Source organism: Athene cunicularia, assembly GCF_003259725.1.
Source record: "Athene cunicularia isolate RWA chromosome Z unlocalized genomic scaffold, athCun1 chrZ_part1, whole genome shotgun sequence".
In the NCBI taxonomy this organism is placed as follows: Eukaryota; Metazoa; Chordata; class Aves; order Strigiformes; family Strigidae; genus Athene; species Athene cunicularia.
Window position 1 is genome coordinate 13878288 of NW_020799142.1, and position 16991 is coordinate 13895278.

The 16991-nt window shown below is 35.8% G+C and overlaps 1 protein-coding gene across 3 annotated transcripts in view; it reads right to left on the minus strand.

Moving 5' to 3' along the window:
- Positions 1-11555, minus strand: part of RNF180 (ring finger protein 180) — an 86944-nt gene extending 75389 nt beyond the window's left edge. For 2 of the 3 annotated variants that reach the window (XM_026865956.1, XM_026865955.1), the window contains exons 1-3: positions 11425-11555; positions 9261-9356; positions 4755-5705 (exon numbers count right to left, since the gene is read on the minus strand). In XM_026865956.1, coding sequence (XP_026721757.1) covers positions 4755-5705; positions 9261-9356; positions 11425-11526 — 1149 coding nt within the window. In that variant the 5' untranslated portion in view covers positions 11527-11555. Of the gene's footprint in view, positions 1-4754; positions 5706-6019; positions 6091-9260; positions 9357-11424 lie in introns of those variants that run through there. The other variant, XM_026865957.1, reaches the window with a different exon arrangement.
- Between the last annotated feature and the right edge of the window lie 5436 nt (positions 11556-16991).

Genomic DNA, 16991 nt, shown 5'->3' on the forward strand with positions numbered 1-16991 from the left:
CCCCCCCCATCCCAAAGCACAGTGCCATGGACAGAACCACAGAAAGCAGGGAGGAACAACTGAGTGCCTGTAACAGTCTCAATGGCAATATTATTCTTTCCTTTTCCTTTAGCAATTAAATCTGGACTAACAATAATCACACTCTTAGACTTCTGTTATACAAAGAACAAATTCTTGGCTTTGTATTCACAATGTGTGTTTCAATCATTAATGCTACAGCACCATCAGTGCAATATACTATTTCATAAAGAGTAAACAATATATCTATCAGGGACTGTGAACTCTGTAACTACATGTTAAACACAGAAGCACTTCGTTCTTCTGTATCTCAAAGCTTATTGTGCTTTAAATGTAAGATCAACCAGTTAAGTACAGAATTTTAAAACTGCTATGTTATATTGAGCACTTAACCAGAGCAGGAGTGGTTTTGAATACTGAAATCAGAGTTCCCACCTTTCTCAAGTTAGAAAGGTCTATAGTAACATTTGAACTGTATTTCTCTTACAGTCCCTTGAGGAAGTGAATGAGAAAGCTGGTGCAGATATAGTACCAGCTGCGCAAAGTCAAAAGGCTCTCCCACTATTACATCCCTTAATCTTAATTTTGAGGATTCACAGCTTGTCAGTCACTGCAACCGAATATTACTTCATATTAAATCCACTATCTTTTGGTAGTGATTTCAGCGTATGGGATTAGGACTTTTCCTCTGTGTTTCTTCTTTCCTTACTTTAAGCAGCTCCTCCAGGACCTCATATTTTCCTAACAAACGTCACAGTTGAGATTTTGTAGCTATTGCTTTCCTCTTCCACCTGTGATTTAATTTCTCTTCCTTTGCTTCTTGCTTTACTTTGGCACCAACATTAAATAATGCTTTTACCTCTCCAACAGACAGTTGAGGAATCCATAAGCAGTCTGAGAATAATTCTTGTTATGAGTATCATCATAGAAAGAGTGACTGAAATTCAAGTACATAAACACATGACAAGACACCTGAAAGACTTACAGTTTAAATGCAAACACAACAGTGCAAGAATTAGAAACCAATGTACACATGAAAAAAGAGACAAGCATAGATTAAGTGAACTAAGGTCATGAGTTAAACCTTTGAAACCTAGCGTCTTCACAACAAGACGGTCAGTTGCAAGAGAACATCAGTATGGACTTGAAAACTCAAGGCTGAAGGGCACAATAACAGCACCTGGCAGTGTGGATAAACAATGCAGTATCTCACCCACCTGTTATAAGCTGAGTTTGGATTAATGTTGGGAGTATGAAAGCAAACTCTCTTCATAGAAACCGACCACTAGTCACCTTTGTAAGAAAAAACTTTCGTGTTTTAAAAAAGATACAAAAGAACTGGTGATGTGTCAAGTTATAAAATGAAGCAAAAAGGCCAATAATATTTTTTCCAATGGATCAGGATCATTTCCAAGAGGATAGTGCAGTTCTGAAGCTGATGACACAATCCTCCTCAATGTAAAATGATTGTGAAGAGAAATGAAATAAAATTGGAGGAATCACAAATAGTATTTCTGTCTGAGATATTTCAGAAAGTTATTACAAGCTTCAGACATTAGTAAACAATGCAAACATATAACAAGATGTACACAAAAGGGAATTTATAACATAAATACTTAATCTTCTTAGCGATAGCAGTAATAAGAACCATATTGGCAATTCCTAGATTTAAATGGTTATTATCATACCCTAACAATGTACCAGAAACCTAAAAACATGCCATGAACACAAGTGTGTGCATGAACACACAAAATGCAAGTATCCCCCTCACAGTATTAAGAGCTTTCCCACATTAGGGCAGACAGAGGAAGCTTGGGTCCCTCTGCTGTTAACGAGATAGCTCAGTCCCACACCCACACCCCAGAGCCTGCATCAGCACAGGCCTCCGGGCACAAGTGCAGGAAGCTCACAGAATCGCTCCTGTTTACAATCCAAGGTTTATTTACTTCAAATTAATAAATAATAGAGTGCATTCTGCCATAACACAACTTTTATGGGCACATTTCAGCTTAGTGCAAGACAGAAAAAACATTTGACAGATAAAGTTATCACCTTACAAAATAAACTTAGAGAAGCTGCGTATGCATTTACAGAGAAATTCCAAAGACTGAACAGGTCCATTCTCTTGAAAGGCTATTCAGAAAAGCTTTAATTAAAGATAAAAATGAGATACATGGAACCTTTAACAGAGAGAGCTTAGAAGAGATTCACCTCACATCAGGATTCTGCTCCAATGAAGCACTTCTTAAAAGACCACTTAAATGAAATACTTCCCACTGTCATTTATCAAAATTCAGACGGTTATGTTTTTTAATCTTTGTTAAGTTTTACTATATGATTGCTTAAGTATACATGGTAAGTATGCTGGAGATCATGGTTACAAAGTACCACAAATCAGCTTCCTCTTTTAAGTACCACTGTAACAAAAAGCACATATTTACAAGGAGAGGTGTCAGAATGCTTAAGAAAAAGACCACCAAGTGGAACTCACAAGAAAAGGAAAGATACCTAGACTGGCACATGGGAGTGTGTGGCAGAGGAGTATCCCCTTTTGCAACATGTCAGACAGTATAGAGGATGTGATCTTCTAGATCCACATTTTCCTGGGAAGATACAACAGTGATGGGACACACAGCTGCACTAGCCACATGTGCTGCTTGAGACAGTCTGAGAAGCAGGCCTGTTGAAATATTCCATGCCACAAACACAGATTTTCACCAAGGTTACAGAAGTCAGTGCAAACCCAAAATATTTTCCCCTCAAAACTTCTACTCAAAGCCAGGTGATTTATTTTACATAATTATTTTTGAATTTTTTGTACTTTATAAACTGTATGCTTACTGATTAGACATACTAGATTTAACAACTGTGTATCATTTGCTATATGAAACTTAAAAATAATGTAGGAATAGTTAAGCATGGTTTAACAAGAAAATTATCTGAAAGGGTATTTTTCTTTCTTAGCTATCACAAATTTGGAATATTTCCACAACATTTTATTATTGAAAGTGAAATCTAACAAAGATTAAAGTGGCTGGAGAAGCTGCAGATGACACAACTGTGCAGATGCTTATATACTGTGCTTTTGCATCATCATTTCATTTAACAGAAACAATAAGGCCTGGAATTTAAAAGTTATTTTATGGACTCAGACACCTAAGAATCTTTAGACTTAACTAGAAAACAACTATTCAATATTAAAACATCCAGATTCAGAAAGGTTCTTTGCTCTCAGTCTCAGAGAAGCATTTTACAAAATAATAAGTTTTCAATATATCACAATGCCAATTTAAATCTTTCTCTAAACAAAACAAAAAACCTTCACAACGATGAAAGAATATATACACACACCATACTGAAAATTCTCTTAATAAGTCCCAGACACGTTGTATTTTCAAGGCGGTTCTTATATTTAATTTAGAGACAGCGTCTATGTATCTCTCTCTTGATCACAAGTTCACTGCTCTGCTTCAATTTTGTACTGTATTCTAAAGGCTCTGTTGACGGTATGTTGGAAAGAGCTCAAGTAATTTGGTGCCTGAGCAGAGTAGAATTGTAAAGGACAGCAGAATACTAAGGTTGAAAATAATCTTGGTACTAATGACTAATGAAAGATCCATATGTGAACTACTGGTCTTTTATATCCTATTGCATTAAATGTAAACCAATGAAAACAATTCAATAGCTAACCTAAGCACAGTCCATTCAAATAAGCTTATTATTTCTCAATAAGGCATAAATATTAAATTAGACTTGACTAGTATAAAATGTAAATTAAATCACATTTAAAAAAATAATCTGTGAGATAAGGTTTACATGAGCTTTACATGTTACTGCACTTCACCTGTGGAATATTCTCAGATTATCACAATGACATACCTACCCAAAGCGAGAATGATATCTATACTGATGAGAGTTGTTAGTATGTTTGCTCTTGCTGGCCACACAGTATTTTGTAGCAGAAATTTAATGATCAGAAATTTTCTTTTGAAGGCATACATATCATTAGTCTTTCCAGTGAATTTCAGAGCAAACAAAACCTTGGTAATTAATTTTAAGATATAGTCCTGATCTTTCTCCCTTCACCCCCATGAAAAATTGCATGACCATCTATGGTCTTTAATTCTGTTCTGCTTTCAATGGTTTAAAGAAGGAAACCATGGTTGTGTAAGAATATGTAAAATTTCTGTTAGATTTGTAGACAAAATATTTACCTACTAAAGACTAATATTTTAAATAGCAACAATCAATTCTTTACTTAAATAAAAATATTTGTGTTACAATAAATAATAAATACAATCATATTTTAAAAAATAAATTTTTCTTAACTGTAAAGTTAACTCAAAATGTCATTACCTAAAAGTTAGAAAATCCTGAAATGCTAGGGCTTCTCATTTAGAAGATTTGAACATTTAGTTTGCCTTTAATTACATTGATTAAATTTTACTGCATTTTTTCTCACTTCAAATCTATTATTACATCACAAAACAAGAAGGACAACAGAAACTAGGTACACATACCCATCAAGATTTGATTTTACACAGAAAAGGTGATTGGGTTGAATTGGAAAACTACAGGTAGAAGAGGTCATAAACCCTTGTTTGCAGGATAATTGACTCCAGACAGTACCATCTTAAACCAGTCTTAAGAGACAGCACACAAAAAAAGTCAGAATGATTTATAAGAGCAAGCCAAACTTTACAAAAAAAGTAGCATAATTAATTTTAAACACCTACTTGCTTCTGTAGCCACCGTTCTCGCCTTCTCTGTTTTCTCCTCAAGCTTTTCAACTTGTTTCTTTCTCTCTTATTCAGCTTTTCGTTGAAGGAAATTCTTGTAGGCTGCATAAGACCAACAGGTGTGCTGTATTGTTCCTCTTCTACAGAACTTGGTGATGAAGAAAGGTTCATCACAAAAGGTGACCCATCAGCAATGGCATTCCCAGAAGATTGTCCAGTAGTTTCAAAATCACATTCACTTTCTGTTTCTCTGTGTAGTAATGTGGTAAAGGAAGTAACTCGAAACCTTTTTTGTAGTTTGTCAGCACTGGAACTATATCGTCCCTCAAAAGAACTATCATCTTTCCAACTGGACTCTAATTGCAATCCAGCTCGTGTGTAAACAGGTGGATTTTCATTTCGGCCATGGTAAATTGTTCCCATACTACAAGTTTCATATAATGCAGGTAACAAAACAAGCCTCTCTGTGGTATTTAAATCGAAACTACGTGATCTTCTGTGAAAAGGTTTTACAGTGGATGCATCATTCATAGGATAGGAAGCAGAAAGATTTCTTTCTTGATTTAATACCTTTAAGGGAAGTCTTTTACTTTTAATCTCAAATCTGGGAGCTCTTACTTCTAGACAAAGTGCTTCTGTTAATCTTCCAGTGCCATTATTATTTCTGGCCATGTATGAAAGCCCTTGATTTTTGATTTCCAAAGTTGCAGTTACCAATTCATGACAGGTATCTTTGCTAAAACCAGATTGAATTTTGAGGAGAGATAAGTGTTTTCCTGATGATTTTTCCAACTTAGCAGACAAAGCTGGCTGATAATCAGTTCGACTTTTGCAGAAATGTATATTTACTAACTGTCCGCAGGAACATTTTGTGTTGCAAACAAAGTTAAAGCCCCCTAAGCAGGCCTCGCAGAATGGACAGTGAAGTTTTCCAATTGTCCAATGTGCCTATTGATAAGAAAAGGAAAAAACCCCAACACATTCATTGTAAATCATTACTAGAGTTACTTTCTCCTTTAATAAAAGAGTTTGCTTTTTGTTTTTCAAACACAATAAAAGAGACTTCACAGCAGAAAGAAAATCTATCATAAATAATGTTCTGATCAAACCTCTGCTGCAGTGATAACTAATTCTAAGAAATCTAGAATACACGTTTCAAAACATAGGTGCTTTGAAATATGTTTTAAATTTGTACATAGATAGAATAATATTGCAATACTAACAGAAACATTAGAATGTTTAAAGCAGTGAAATCAATTTACCATGTTAATCTGGAACTGGCAAGCACAGTTTCTCCGCTGAGTCTCCTGAGTGCTGATACCCTTCTTGCATACTAAGTACAGTGGAAGGATAGTTCTTACAAACAGCATATAGCTTTTTACTTTGCTTACCCAATGAAAACTTGAAATGGTACTTGTATGTTAGTGTACATAGTATTACAACATAATCTGTGTGCAGATACTATGACAAATCCTTACTACTCTAGAAGGAGACAGTTTTTTTCATTATTTGTAATTTATGAATTTCATTTCAATCCTAAAGGCACTTTTTCCAAAGAAAATATGTATCAAAGATCTATAAACTCCTACATATTTGCACAACTATTTAATATTTTCAGTAAACATATTCATCTGTCAGACAAAACATTTTTGAAGATTAAAGTTACGCAAGAGTTTGTAGAATCAAAACCCAAATGAGGAACATTATCAACTCCACTCATACATTACTCACTAGTGTGCCTAAAGTGGGTTTGAGCCAGGAATACAGAAGCTGCCCAACAGTTCTAGTTAAAGCATTGCTTTCAGTTGCAAATGTCTTTCAAGGTAGTTTGGAAAGAGGATTCCATGACTGAGATTTGTCTGATTGAAAGCTTCAGAGATTTCAGTAAAACCAAATGTGCAGTTTCAGAAAAAAACACTTGTGAGTAAAAAAAGGTTATCTTCCACTTGAAATGCTAGAAAAAGTTTTGCTAACACTTATTTGAGAAACTTACTCCTGCCTTGTGTGTTAAAACTTCAAAATTTTACAACGTATCAAAGATATGCTTTTCATCACACATAAGAATTTGTTTAAATCTAGACATGATTTTAAGAGAAAAAAAGTCTCATATTTGTTCACATATGCCCAAATGCATTCAGATTCCTGAAAATCCCTTGAATGTGCACAGTCTCTCTGTTTATAAGGCTGACCAACATGTGTACATGCCATTCCCAAAGAAGAATTAAGCAGGTTCAGAGATTTACCTTAAGTCTCCCACTCTCCATTTCCCAGATGCCATGGGATAGGCACTAAAATTCAGGGAAAAGGACTTTTCTAGTGCCTTTAGTGAATCTTTCTGGCACTGAGGCACTATGGAATAGTAACCTGGATCTCCAATTGTAGAGGAGGAATGGTACACGATGGTTAGGGGAGAAGGCTAGGAACTGGCAAAATGGGAATGCAAGAGATGGTAGGGAAGAAAAAGCACATCTCTGTGTCCTATGTGCACAGAGACTGGGAGATGAAGTGCAGGACAAGGGAGTCCGGGACTGATTTAGCATAAGTTTGGCAACAAACTGTGGAATCATCTACTCAGTAGAAGTAACAGCCTATAGTGGAGGAGGTGGTAGGGGAAAATCAGTAAGATCTGAAAAGGAGCTGAGGGTACACAGACTTAATGACGGACTGCATAAAGAGGAGAAATTGGGAAGGGTTAGCCAAAGAAGCTAAAACAAGTGATGAGGGATGGGGAAACGAAAATGAAGTCAACAAAGGTCACTAGCAGCACTAGCTGGATATTTATAATTATTTAGGATAAACTCTACATTAATGTGTGTAAGAAACCCAATGAGATTGATTAAGAACAGGGACAGATGGCAAAAAAGAACTGGCTGGGAAGCAGTGGGTTTTTACAGCCTGCAAATAGACTTTATGCTTATGTAAAATGATTTAGCCTTTGATTCAGGAGTCATACAGGAGAAAATAACACATGATTACAAAATTATTCAGAGCCCAGGAGGATCTGGGGATAAGTCAGAATTATTTAAAAACCCCACACATTTATCCATAAACCCATAGGATCTTTCCAAATAAGTCAGAAGTTAATGAGGCAAGAGTTCCCAGGATATTAAAGGACAAAATGGACACTAAGATACTGAAGGTGTTTATAAAGAATTAAATTCTCTGCCACCAGAGGAGCATTGCTTCTCTGCAATCTTGAGCAAGTATGTTAAGTCTTTTCTGAGCAGCCTACGGGTTTTGTATTTCCCAGGTCTACAACCTGACTCTCTAGGCTTTCACATGCAGAAGGCTGACCATTTACAGCTAAAGGTGGAAAGAACACTAGTATCAATATTTAAATCAATTTTACTGAAATAATATAACATGCAAAGTACTGTAAAAGACTGCATCCTTATGATTAGGCAATTCTGTAAAGTGGGGAAATACATCATCACTCCTAATTTCCCCCGCTCCCTCAAGATCTGTGTTTCTGAAACAGATACACTATTCTGACATGGACTATTGAAGTATAAGAGACCATTAATTTAAAAAAGAGTTTGTTTAATGTTTAACAAAATAAAACATAGAGCAAAACAATGAAGCAAGATTAAACAAATTTTTTAAATTTTTTAATACTTAGTTTAGTTTTTTAGTTTTCACAACAACTTTTTCTTTGTGTATCATTTTCAGGGTATATTTGCTTGGATCAGAAGTTAATTCCAATATAGTATAACTTAGACCCTGAATTCCAAGCAGAAGGGAAGGCAGATATCATTTTCCTCTCAAATTGAAAGACTCATTAGAGAAAACTGTAGGACCAAAGTCAAGCACTGTTTCTTATGTATCAGTGCAACAATATTAACTTCTAGACCTAAACTAATTTAAAGAAAATACTCGAACTGGAGCAGTCAGTTCAAAAGGAAAGATATGAGATGGTTTGTAATTTCAAATGGGCAGTTAAAATTCAAAAGCAGCGACACTGGTTTGTCATCAGACCTTTGAATTTGCAGGAAGGTACTTTCTATTCATATGACATATTACCACATTAACTGTAAAAGGCAACACATCATATTCCAACAACAGATCTCTTAACAACCCCTCAGCTGAGTTTTATGGAGAAACGTGCTTCTTCCTGTCACTGTCAACATATGCATTAGTACTGCAAGATATGATGATCAAGACAAACCAAACCCCAAAGCCTAGATAATAAATATAATTTTAAGCATTGACAAAATATGCAGAGGTGCCCATGACAATTATTTGGACAAACATAAATACAGTCATCTATACATGGGCAGGAACAGAATTTATCATTGGAGGTTTTGTGCATACTTAAAAAAACCCCTAATTTAACAGGGAAAAAAGCCTCTGTAAATGTAATGATAGAAGTTACTGAGAAAAAAATTGTCACTTAGAAGATATCTGTAATATACATGCACCTTGGCAGAAAAGTGCCCTTGAAATTTGTTCCCCTTACTTATTTCACATTTTGAATGATAAAGATGAAAGCAAAAAAAGATCTACCTTTTCAATGACACATTTCACCCACTCTGGAATGTCTTCTAAGTTCACATGCCACACATTGCAAGACTCCTGAGCAGCAGCTGAAAGTTGTGATGTCTGTTAAAAAAAGAATTATTGTATTGATATTCAACACTCATGTAAGCTTTTTTTGTTTGAATATAGACAGAAGTCAGCTTCCCAAATTCAGTAAATATTTTATTAACAAATTATAAAACTCAAATAAGCTGGTGCATTCTTTAAGCTAAAAATCAGGTAGATGCTGTCAGTAATCTTCTATTTCTGAATCTAAGGACATTGAACAGACTCCACTGTGGAGATGGTGGTGATTAGAGGTGGTTTTGTTTTGTTTACAAGAACAGAAAGTATGCAATTGTTAACCTTCCAACTGTACTCAAAAATTTATATCAAAAGCACTATCAGCTGGCACAATTTTCTAGTAAAGGCACAAAAATCTAAGTTCTAGTTTGTATGAAGACTGAGTCAGTACTGCATAACTATGCCACAAATAGTTTTAAATTAATTTTCTAATGGTTGTTAGAATAGCAGAGAAACCATGGACTCTTAGTAACTTTTGAATTTTTATGTTAAAATCTTAAAATCAGTTGTTAAAATTTATGAATATGGAAAATCACTGACTCGTATGTTATGAAACTCACGGGAATAAAAGTTTCATTATGCTAAAAATTGAAAGTGGGGCTATACATGGAAGACAGAAGCTTTTAGACATTCTTCAAGTAATTACAGCAGACAAGATAGATCCTTTTGCCATGTCTATGCCATCATCTTCCTCCCTTCTGTGGAGAGTACCTGTATTTCAACTAGGATACAATTCTGATTTAAACTGTTCACACTGCATTCGTAATATCAACATCTGGTTTTAAGATTTGTTCTCAGATTTTTATTTTTTACTCATATTTCACCTGTGTCTTTGACTGAAGTTCTAAAATTCATCAGGGAAAACTGACATACTGAAAACATTATTACTCTCATCACAATACAATCTCTGCCTCCCAGTGTTTTAGGAAGTAGTGTTAAATTGTGTTTTTCTACCTGCTATCTACATAATTAGAGAAGGAGCTCTTTCTGTCTTGTGCACAATGATGGTGGTTCTCCACTAGCCATTAAAAGCTCCACCATTGGGTACAAAGATACCTCCTCCTTTTCACTATGAAAAACTCCGTTTTTCCACAAAAGGAGTTGAAATTTCTCCATCACCAAAAACCACTTCAAGCCATGCACAAAATAAAAACTCCTCAAGTATAAAGCATGAAAAATATTCCAGAATCTCAAGTTCTGTAAGCAGAGTGATTAAAATGGGGCTTATTAATAATACTAATTGTATCAGGATCTTATAACAACTTTGTTTCTACCTCTATTGGTTATACCCTTCTCCAGTGCCAAAAATAATGTTGTTGCATTTCTAGTGCATTAATAAAAAAGATCAACACCTTTCATTCTATTTGCTTTTTTACTTAGCTTCAAGATCATAAGATGTCAGCAGTCTTCTTGGCATATTTGGAAAGACTCTAATTCTTTATTATTACTAACTGTCATTATAAAGGAGCAGAAAAGCCTCTGTCATTGTCTTATTCTGTATGATTATTTTTCTGTTTATTTTAATAAGGATGGTGTATATTACTAAACGGAATTTTTAGCCTGGCAGAGCATCCCCCAGCTCAGGGCAGTCTAATAATCTGAACTATTTTCATGCACAGACTATTCCCCACATTTTTAAAATAAAAGCAAAAGTTTCTGATGTAGGAATATTTGACACACACTTAAGTACTGCAGTGAAAATTAGTATCAGTATTTAAAACACACCTTAGAGAGTTCTCTGTTAAGAGACAAAAAGTAACTACATTAGAACTGTCAAAAACAGACCGCATTTTTATGGGACGAATGGTAACACTATATACTCTACACAAGGTAGTAGTCAAACATATTATGAATAACAACCTTTGTGCCACAGAATGCAAAGGTGATCACTGCATACTCGGCTTCCCTAGCATTACTGGTTACATTACTCTCTATGGAATTGTCCATACTTTAGTACTTATCTCCACAGGAGATTAATTAGTAATGGAGGAGAAGTCTAATAATTCTCCTTTATTTAAAACCAATGGCACTGGAAAAAGTTACAACCCCCCCCGTATGCTATACCTACTTCAGATGGTTCTTTTCCATGACATTTTGCAAGGCAAACAGAATTTGCTATATATCTTCTACATCTCCAGCAACGTAGAACATCAGCCTCCTGGCTGCTCATTTCAGCTTCTGATTCTTCAGCTCTGTGTGTCTATCAGTAAAGACCACAAAACACAATTCAGTCACCTGTTGAAAACACACATGCCTTACTCTTTCAACACAGAAGTCTATCGGTAATCTTTTCACTATAGAGGAGATGAATACTTTATTTACAAACACTCTCTGATCTCTTGCAGCATGTCACCTAGACATTTTAAATAGCATAGCGAACCAGTTGTTTTTATTTCCAGGTTGCATACAGAACCAGAAAGTAACAACAACAACAACAACAACAACAACAACAACAAAAAAAAAAAGCAAGCACCACACTTCCTCAATGTTTAGAAAAAAGACAAGAGAACTCCACTTTTTCCAGAATATGCCCATAGAAATAAGACATTGCTATCCTACACATTAAATACACACACACACATATGTAATGCCACATAACAAAAATGAATGCCCACATAAAACCACAGAGGACAAAGACTGTTTTCTCAATGTGCCCCTGGAAGCTTCCTCCCTTACATCTTGTGTGGGAGGATCAGTGCTAATGGTGCAACAGAGTTTTTCACAGACCTGAATCGATCTCCTCGTAAAACAGAGACCTAAATTAAGAAAAGCATAAGAACCAGACAAGTATTTTTCTTTGTGCATTGCTGTGTTCTCATGTCTCTCTAGTCTTCTCTAATCTGTTTCCAAAGCCTTCCCTTTCTGTCATGCTTTCTCCAAAGGTCCTCCAACTATTCTTTTTACCTGCTTCTGTTTTTACCCACTTGTGCTAGCTCCAGGAAAAAAAAATTTTACATCTACACACTCAACTCAAGCACTATGCTAGGGTTATGCCTAGCTTACAGTACTAATGTGAAAGGGAAGCTGGGGCATAAAATTTAAAAGAATCTCTGTTATCCCACATTCAAAACATATTATTTTGCAATTCTTCCAATAATGTAATTTTTATTTTGTTTTCACTAACTAAAGAAACTCTGAGGTCCTCAGTATAGGCTGTTTGAAGAGCAGTTTGGCTTATTGAGCCATACAGACTTCTGCATTTTGCCTATTTCTACATTCTGACTTGTTTTCTGAATTAATCAAAGACTATGAAACACACACATAGAGGTTATTAATTATTTTTCATTTTTATCTCAGGTCTTCTTTCAGAAGATTTCTTTTTCTACATAAGTAATGAGTCAAACAGTTTGACAAGGAAGAACAGAAACAAAGTGTGCATACATTAGACTCCTAGCTCAAGTGTACTTGCAGCTTTTAATAACCAGATCCATGCTAAGGTTAGAAAGTGAAATTAAGGCAAACATAAAATATTTTCTTGCAATGTCAAAATAAATTACAATGAGATTTTGTTAAGATGTCATTAACATATTTTAATGTAAGTTAAGATGGCCAAGCAAAAAATCATGGAAGAGACACTTACAGAAAACACAGAATTTACACTGGAAACCTGTACTGTTCATGACAAAAATCTGCCTTACTTAAGCAGAATCTCTCTCAAGTATTTACCAACCTAGCTATGTCAGTGGTGCTATGTTCTGTACCAGTAGAATGTATAAGAATGCTAGACCTCTCTATGAATGACTTTTTTTAAAAAAAACAAGGAAATTCAGACTCTGAAGGATTTTTACAACTGGTGTGTATCCCCTTGCTGTGACAAATGCAGCACCAACTTCACAGGGTATTGAAAGAAGGATTAAAGCTTAATTAATTTATTATTCACTATTTTAAAACACACTTCTAGGATGAATTTAATCTTACAACAGCTCAGTGAGAACTGCAAATCTAAGACCAGCCAGGAAGGACTGAAAGACTTTTTGCGTAAGACTAGCTCAGACATGTTTTTCAGGTACAGCCATATCTCCATGTACCAAAATACATTCTTGAAATATAATGCAGCTGGTGGCACTTATCTTGCACACCTTATAAACTGTATCTGTGTATTCAAATGGTATATATTTATATCTCTATATACATTCTGTTTCTTGGAGTTAATTGAAAAAGCTGGTTTGCTAACTGTTAAACAGCTGCTTCATTTGAGGCTGGTGATGCTGGAGTGGGGTATAAAACAATTAGTGACAGACATCTGAACCAACAGATAAAGGACTCATGGATAAAGGCACTTGCTGTATTTAAAAGACAAGGTTCAAGACATGCAAACAAAGCCTGTCTAAGGATCACTGGCATTTGAGGGGATGTAAAAAATGCCCTCGCCTGAACAATATCTAGCAAGCAAGCACTGTTTTATTGAAAAATAAAAGGTCTTTTTAAAAAACTTATACACTTCAAAAGTTTCTTCTTAATTCTGCATACACTTCTCATTTAAAAATACACAAAATAAGATAAATGAATGTATAATACATAATGTGTAATAATCAGCAGAGCACCGGTTGTATTTTGTGTAACCAAGAAAGCTGACAGTGAACTACAAGGAAAAAAAATCTCAAAAGTGCAAATACTTTTCAAGACTATATTACAGTAGGCTGAAGTATTCTTCTGGGCCTAGCATAATTTTAAAAGGAAAATTTCTGTAGGTCTATTAAAAATCTGCATGTACGTGCCTTTTGCAGTTCTTACAGAGGACAGAATAAATGCTACAAATACACACTAACACACTGCAGAGGTTTCCACACGTGTCATGATAGAAAACATCAAATGAGACATTTCTGTCACATAAGCATTCATTTTTATTTTGATTTGCATATAATTTCCACTAGAACGAAATAAAAGCATACAAATACAAGTTTTTGAAGTTTTAATAGTTAAATGCAGCTTAACTATAGTATTCTGAGTATATTTTAATGTTTTTACTTGTCTTGTTTTGCATCTAGAACTATTAAAAGGCATCTTGTTCTCACCTTGCTTTGTCTTTCAGGAAAAAAATGCCAACATAAAGACTCCAATTTGGCACTCATAAACTATATAGCATCACTCTCAGTGGGCCTTTTCAGTATGGCACTGGGTCACGTTTGTTGTGCTGTACTTCTTTCAGATCAATTGGTTTGTGTGAGTTCATGTTTGCCTCTAAAATAGCTTGTAGACATTTCTGAGTGTTAAAAAGCCTGTGCTCCTCCATGACTCTCGTTTTATGTCCTTAAAACGTTGTGGGTTTTTTTGGTTTTTTTTGTTTGTTTGTTTGTTTTTTGGTTTTTTTTATGACTCAGCCTCAAAAAGACAGGGGCAGAGGTTCCTAAGGCTTCCTTCCCAAGTCAGGGTGTCAGTTCCCTTTCTTGAAAACCATTTGTCTAACCTTTGATGGAGATCATAGAATCATAGAATCATTCAGGTTGGAAAAGACCCTTGGGATTATCAAGTTCAACCATTAGCCCTACTCTACAAAGTTCTCCCCTACACCATATCCACCAGCATCTCATCTAAACGACCCTTAAACACATCCAGGGATGGTGACTCCACCACATGGGTGGGCAGCCTATTCCACTGTTTAAACACTCTTTCTGTGAAAAATTTTTTCTTAATGATTCCACAGCCTTCCCAAACTATTTAATTATCTTCTCAGCTTCTATTATTTTACATTTTCCCCTAACATCTAACCCGAATTATCTGGCAATTTCCCTTATTTGCTGTGAATAAGAGAACTTCTGTGCGAGAACATTTTACAACTTTCAACACTTATTATATACTAGCTCCCCTTCAAACTTGTCTTTGGGCTCATAGATCATACTTTCTTGATCTCCAACTGCCACTGCTATTTTGTGAACTCTTGCAAATGAGTCAGCTCTTCTTGTACAGCAGTGTTCAGATCTGGATGCAGAACTCAAAAGGAAGTTTTACCAGCACTGAGTAGACTAGAGAAATTACATAAATTTTCAAGGGGAAAAAAAAAAAAAGAATGGGGAAAATACAAACTTCACTAGATACATTTGAAAACATTGTTTCTTACATTTATAAGGGCAGGAAACACTGGAAGATTAAATAACAACTCCCCGGCAGCAAACAATTTTAAAGTAATTTCAGCAAGTGATCCTTAAGATTTTCAAATTCATACATGCTCATCAATATGTTAAGGGAAGAGGAAACTGGAACTGTATTTTTTTCCCTTCCTCCCACTCTGTCTGGAAAACCTATGAGCAACACCACAGAAAGCTAGTGGAGCTATTCACAAAGAAAACAACAAAAAATAGGTGAAGGATCAAGCAGCAGACATAGCAGCCAGAAAATTGGTACAGAGCTGTTGATAAACTTCCTGTTTATTCATCATTCCTTGAATGGGACACTTTCCCTTCTAGCATCCTCTCACTAGTAGGAAGTCCCTTTAGATATGTATATCTAAGTTTCTTATACAATCAGAATTGTATAATGTATTAAACTTTGGCCATCTCTGCTTCAAAAAGATTTCCAGAAAACGTGACCTAAAACCCTAATAAAAATTCTCAAATGTTCAAAGTTAAGAACCAAACACAAAACCCTAAATTTCTGTTGAAAACGAAATTATACACCAGGTTTTCATCTAGCTTGCTCTCATCTCCAAATGCATAAAAATAAGAAAATTAGTACAGCAGGACAAGTGGTTCTCAATGCCTTTTTGTTCAAAAGTCACCTGTGATCCCTTCAGAACACTGCCGCCATAAAGATTACAATAATAATTAGGTTGCAGAATGAAATTAGGGCAGAGAAACTTGAGCATTAGTTACTGGGAGTCTTGAAAAAAATATTAGATGAGTGGCAGCTTTGAGGGATGAGCTGTCCTGGCCAAAAAGTGTCCCTACCAGAAGTTCCTGCTCCCAGAAAGGGAGGAACTGACGGTTTGTTGGACAGAGAAACAGTCATGGAAGGCATTCAGGTACACATAAAAGCTCGCTGCTTATGTTCTGATCTCCGAAGTATTTCTGCTTAAAGAGACACTTCTAAAAGCATACTTAACCAGTGTTTCTCAATAAAGCAGCACTTAGATTGGAAGACAGAATAGAAAGTTTAAAGAACTGCCTCCAGGCTGCCACAGAAGCAAAGCAGCAAGGTATGTGAAGGGCTGTGCCATCTGCTCCTGTGCCAGATCCTACTCGATTATGAACTGTTGTACCAGCTCAGCTATTGTGCTATCAGCTTCTCTGTCATGGCCCACTGGTTGATGAGAGAGGGTGGCCAGCGTGTGATACTCTCTCTCATGCAGCAAGAGTAGCCCATGCAATTAAAAAGTAGTTAAGATAAAAATGGGAGTGTTACATGCAAAGTCTTAATTTGCTAAAAAATCCTACTGCGTGCTGCTGAAGTCAACAGGTCTACCACATGTAGCAAGAGAACGGAAGGCGTTTAAATCCCTTGGACCGAATAGCTCAATGGAAAACCTCGGAGCAGCGCGTAACCTCTTTCTTGCTCGAGACCCCGCAGACCAGTACTGCCTGTTTCACGCTCTTGCACGCACCATTAGCTGTTCCACAAAATAAAGGGCTGAACAAGCAGCAATGCTGTGCCCGCGCCCCAGCGCACCGCGAGCTGCTGACCGCAAGTCACCGCAAGACC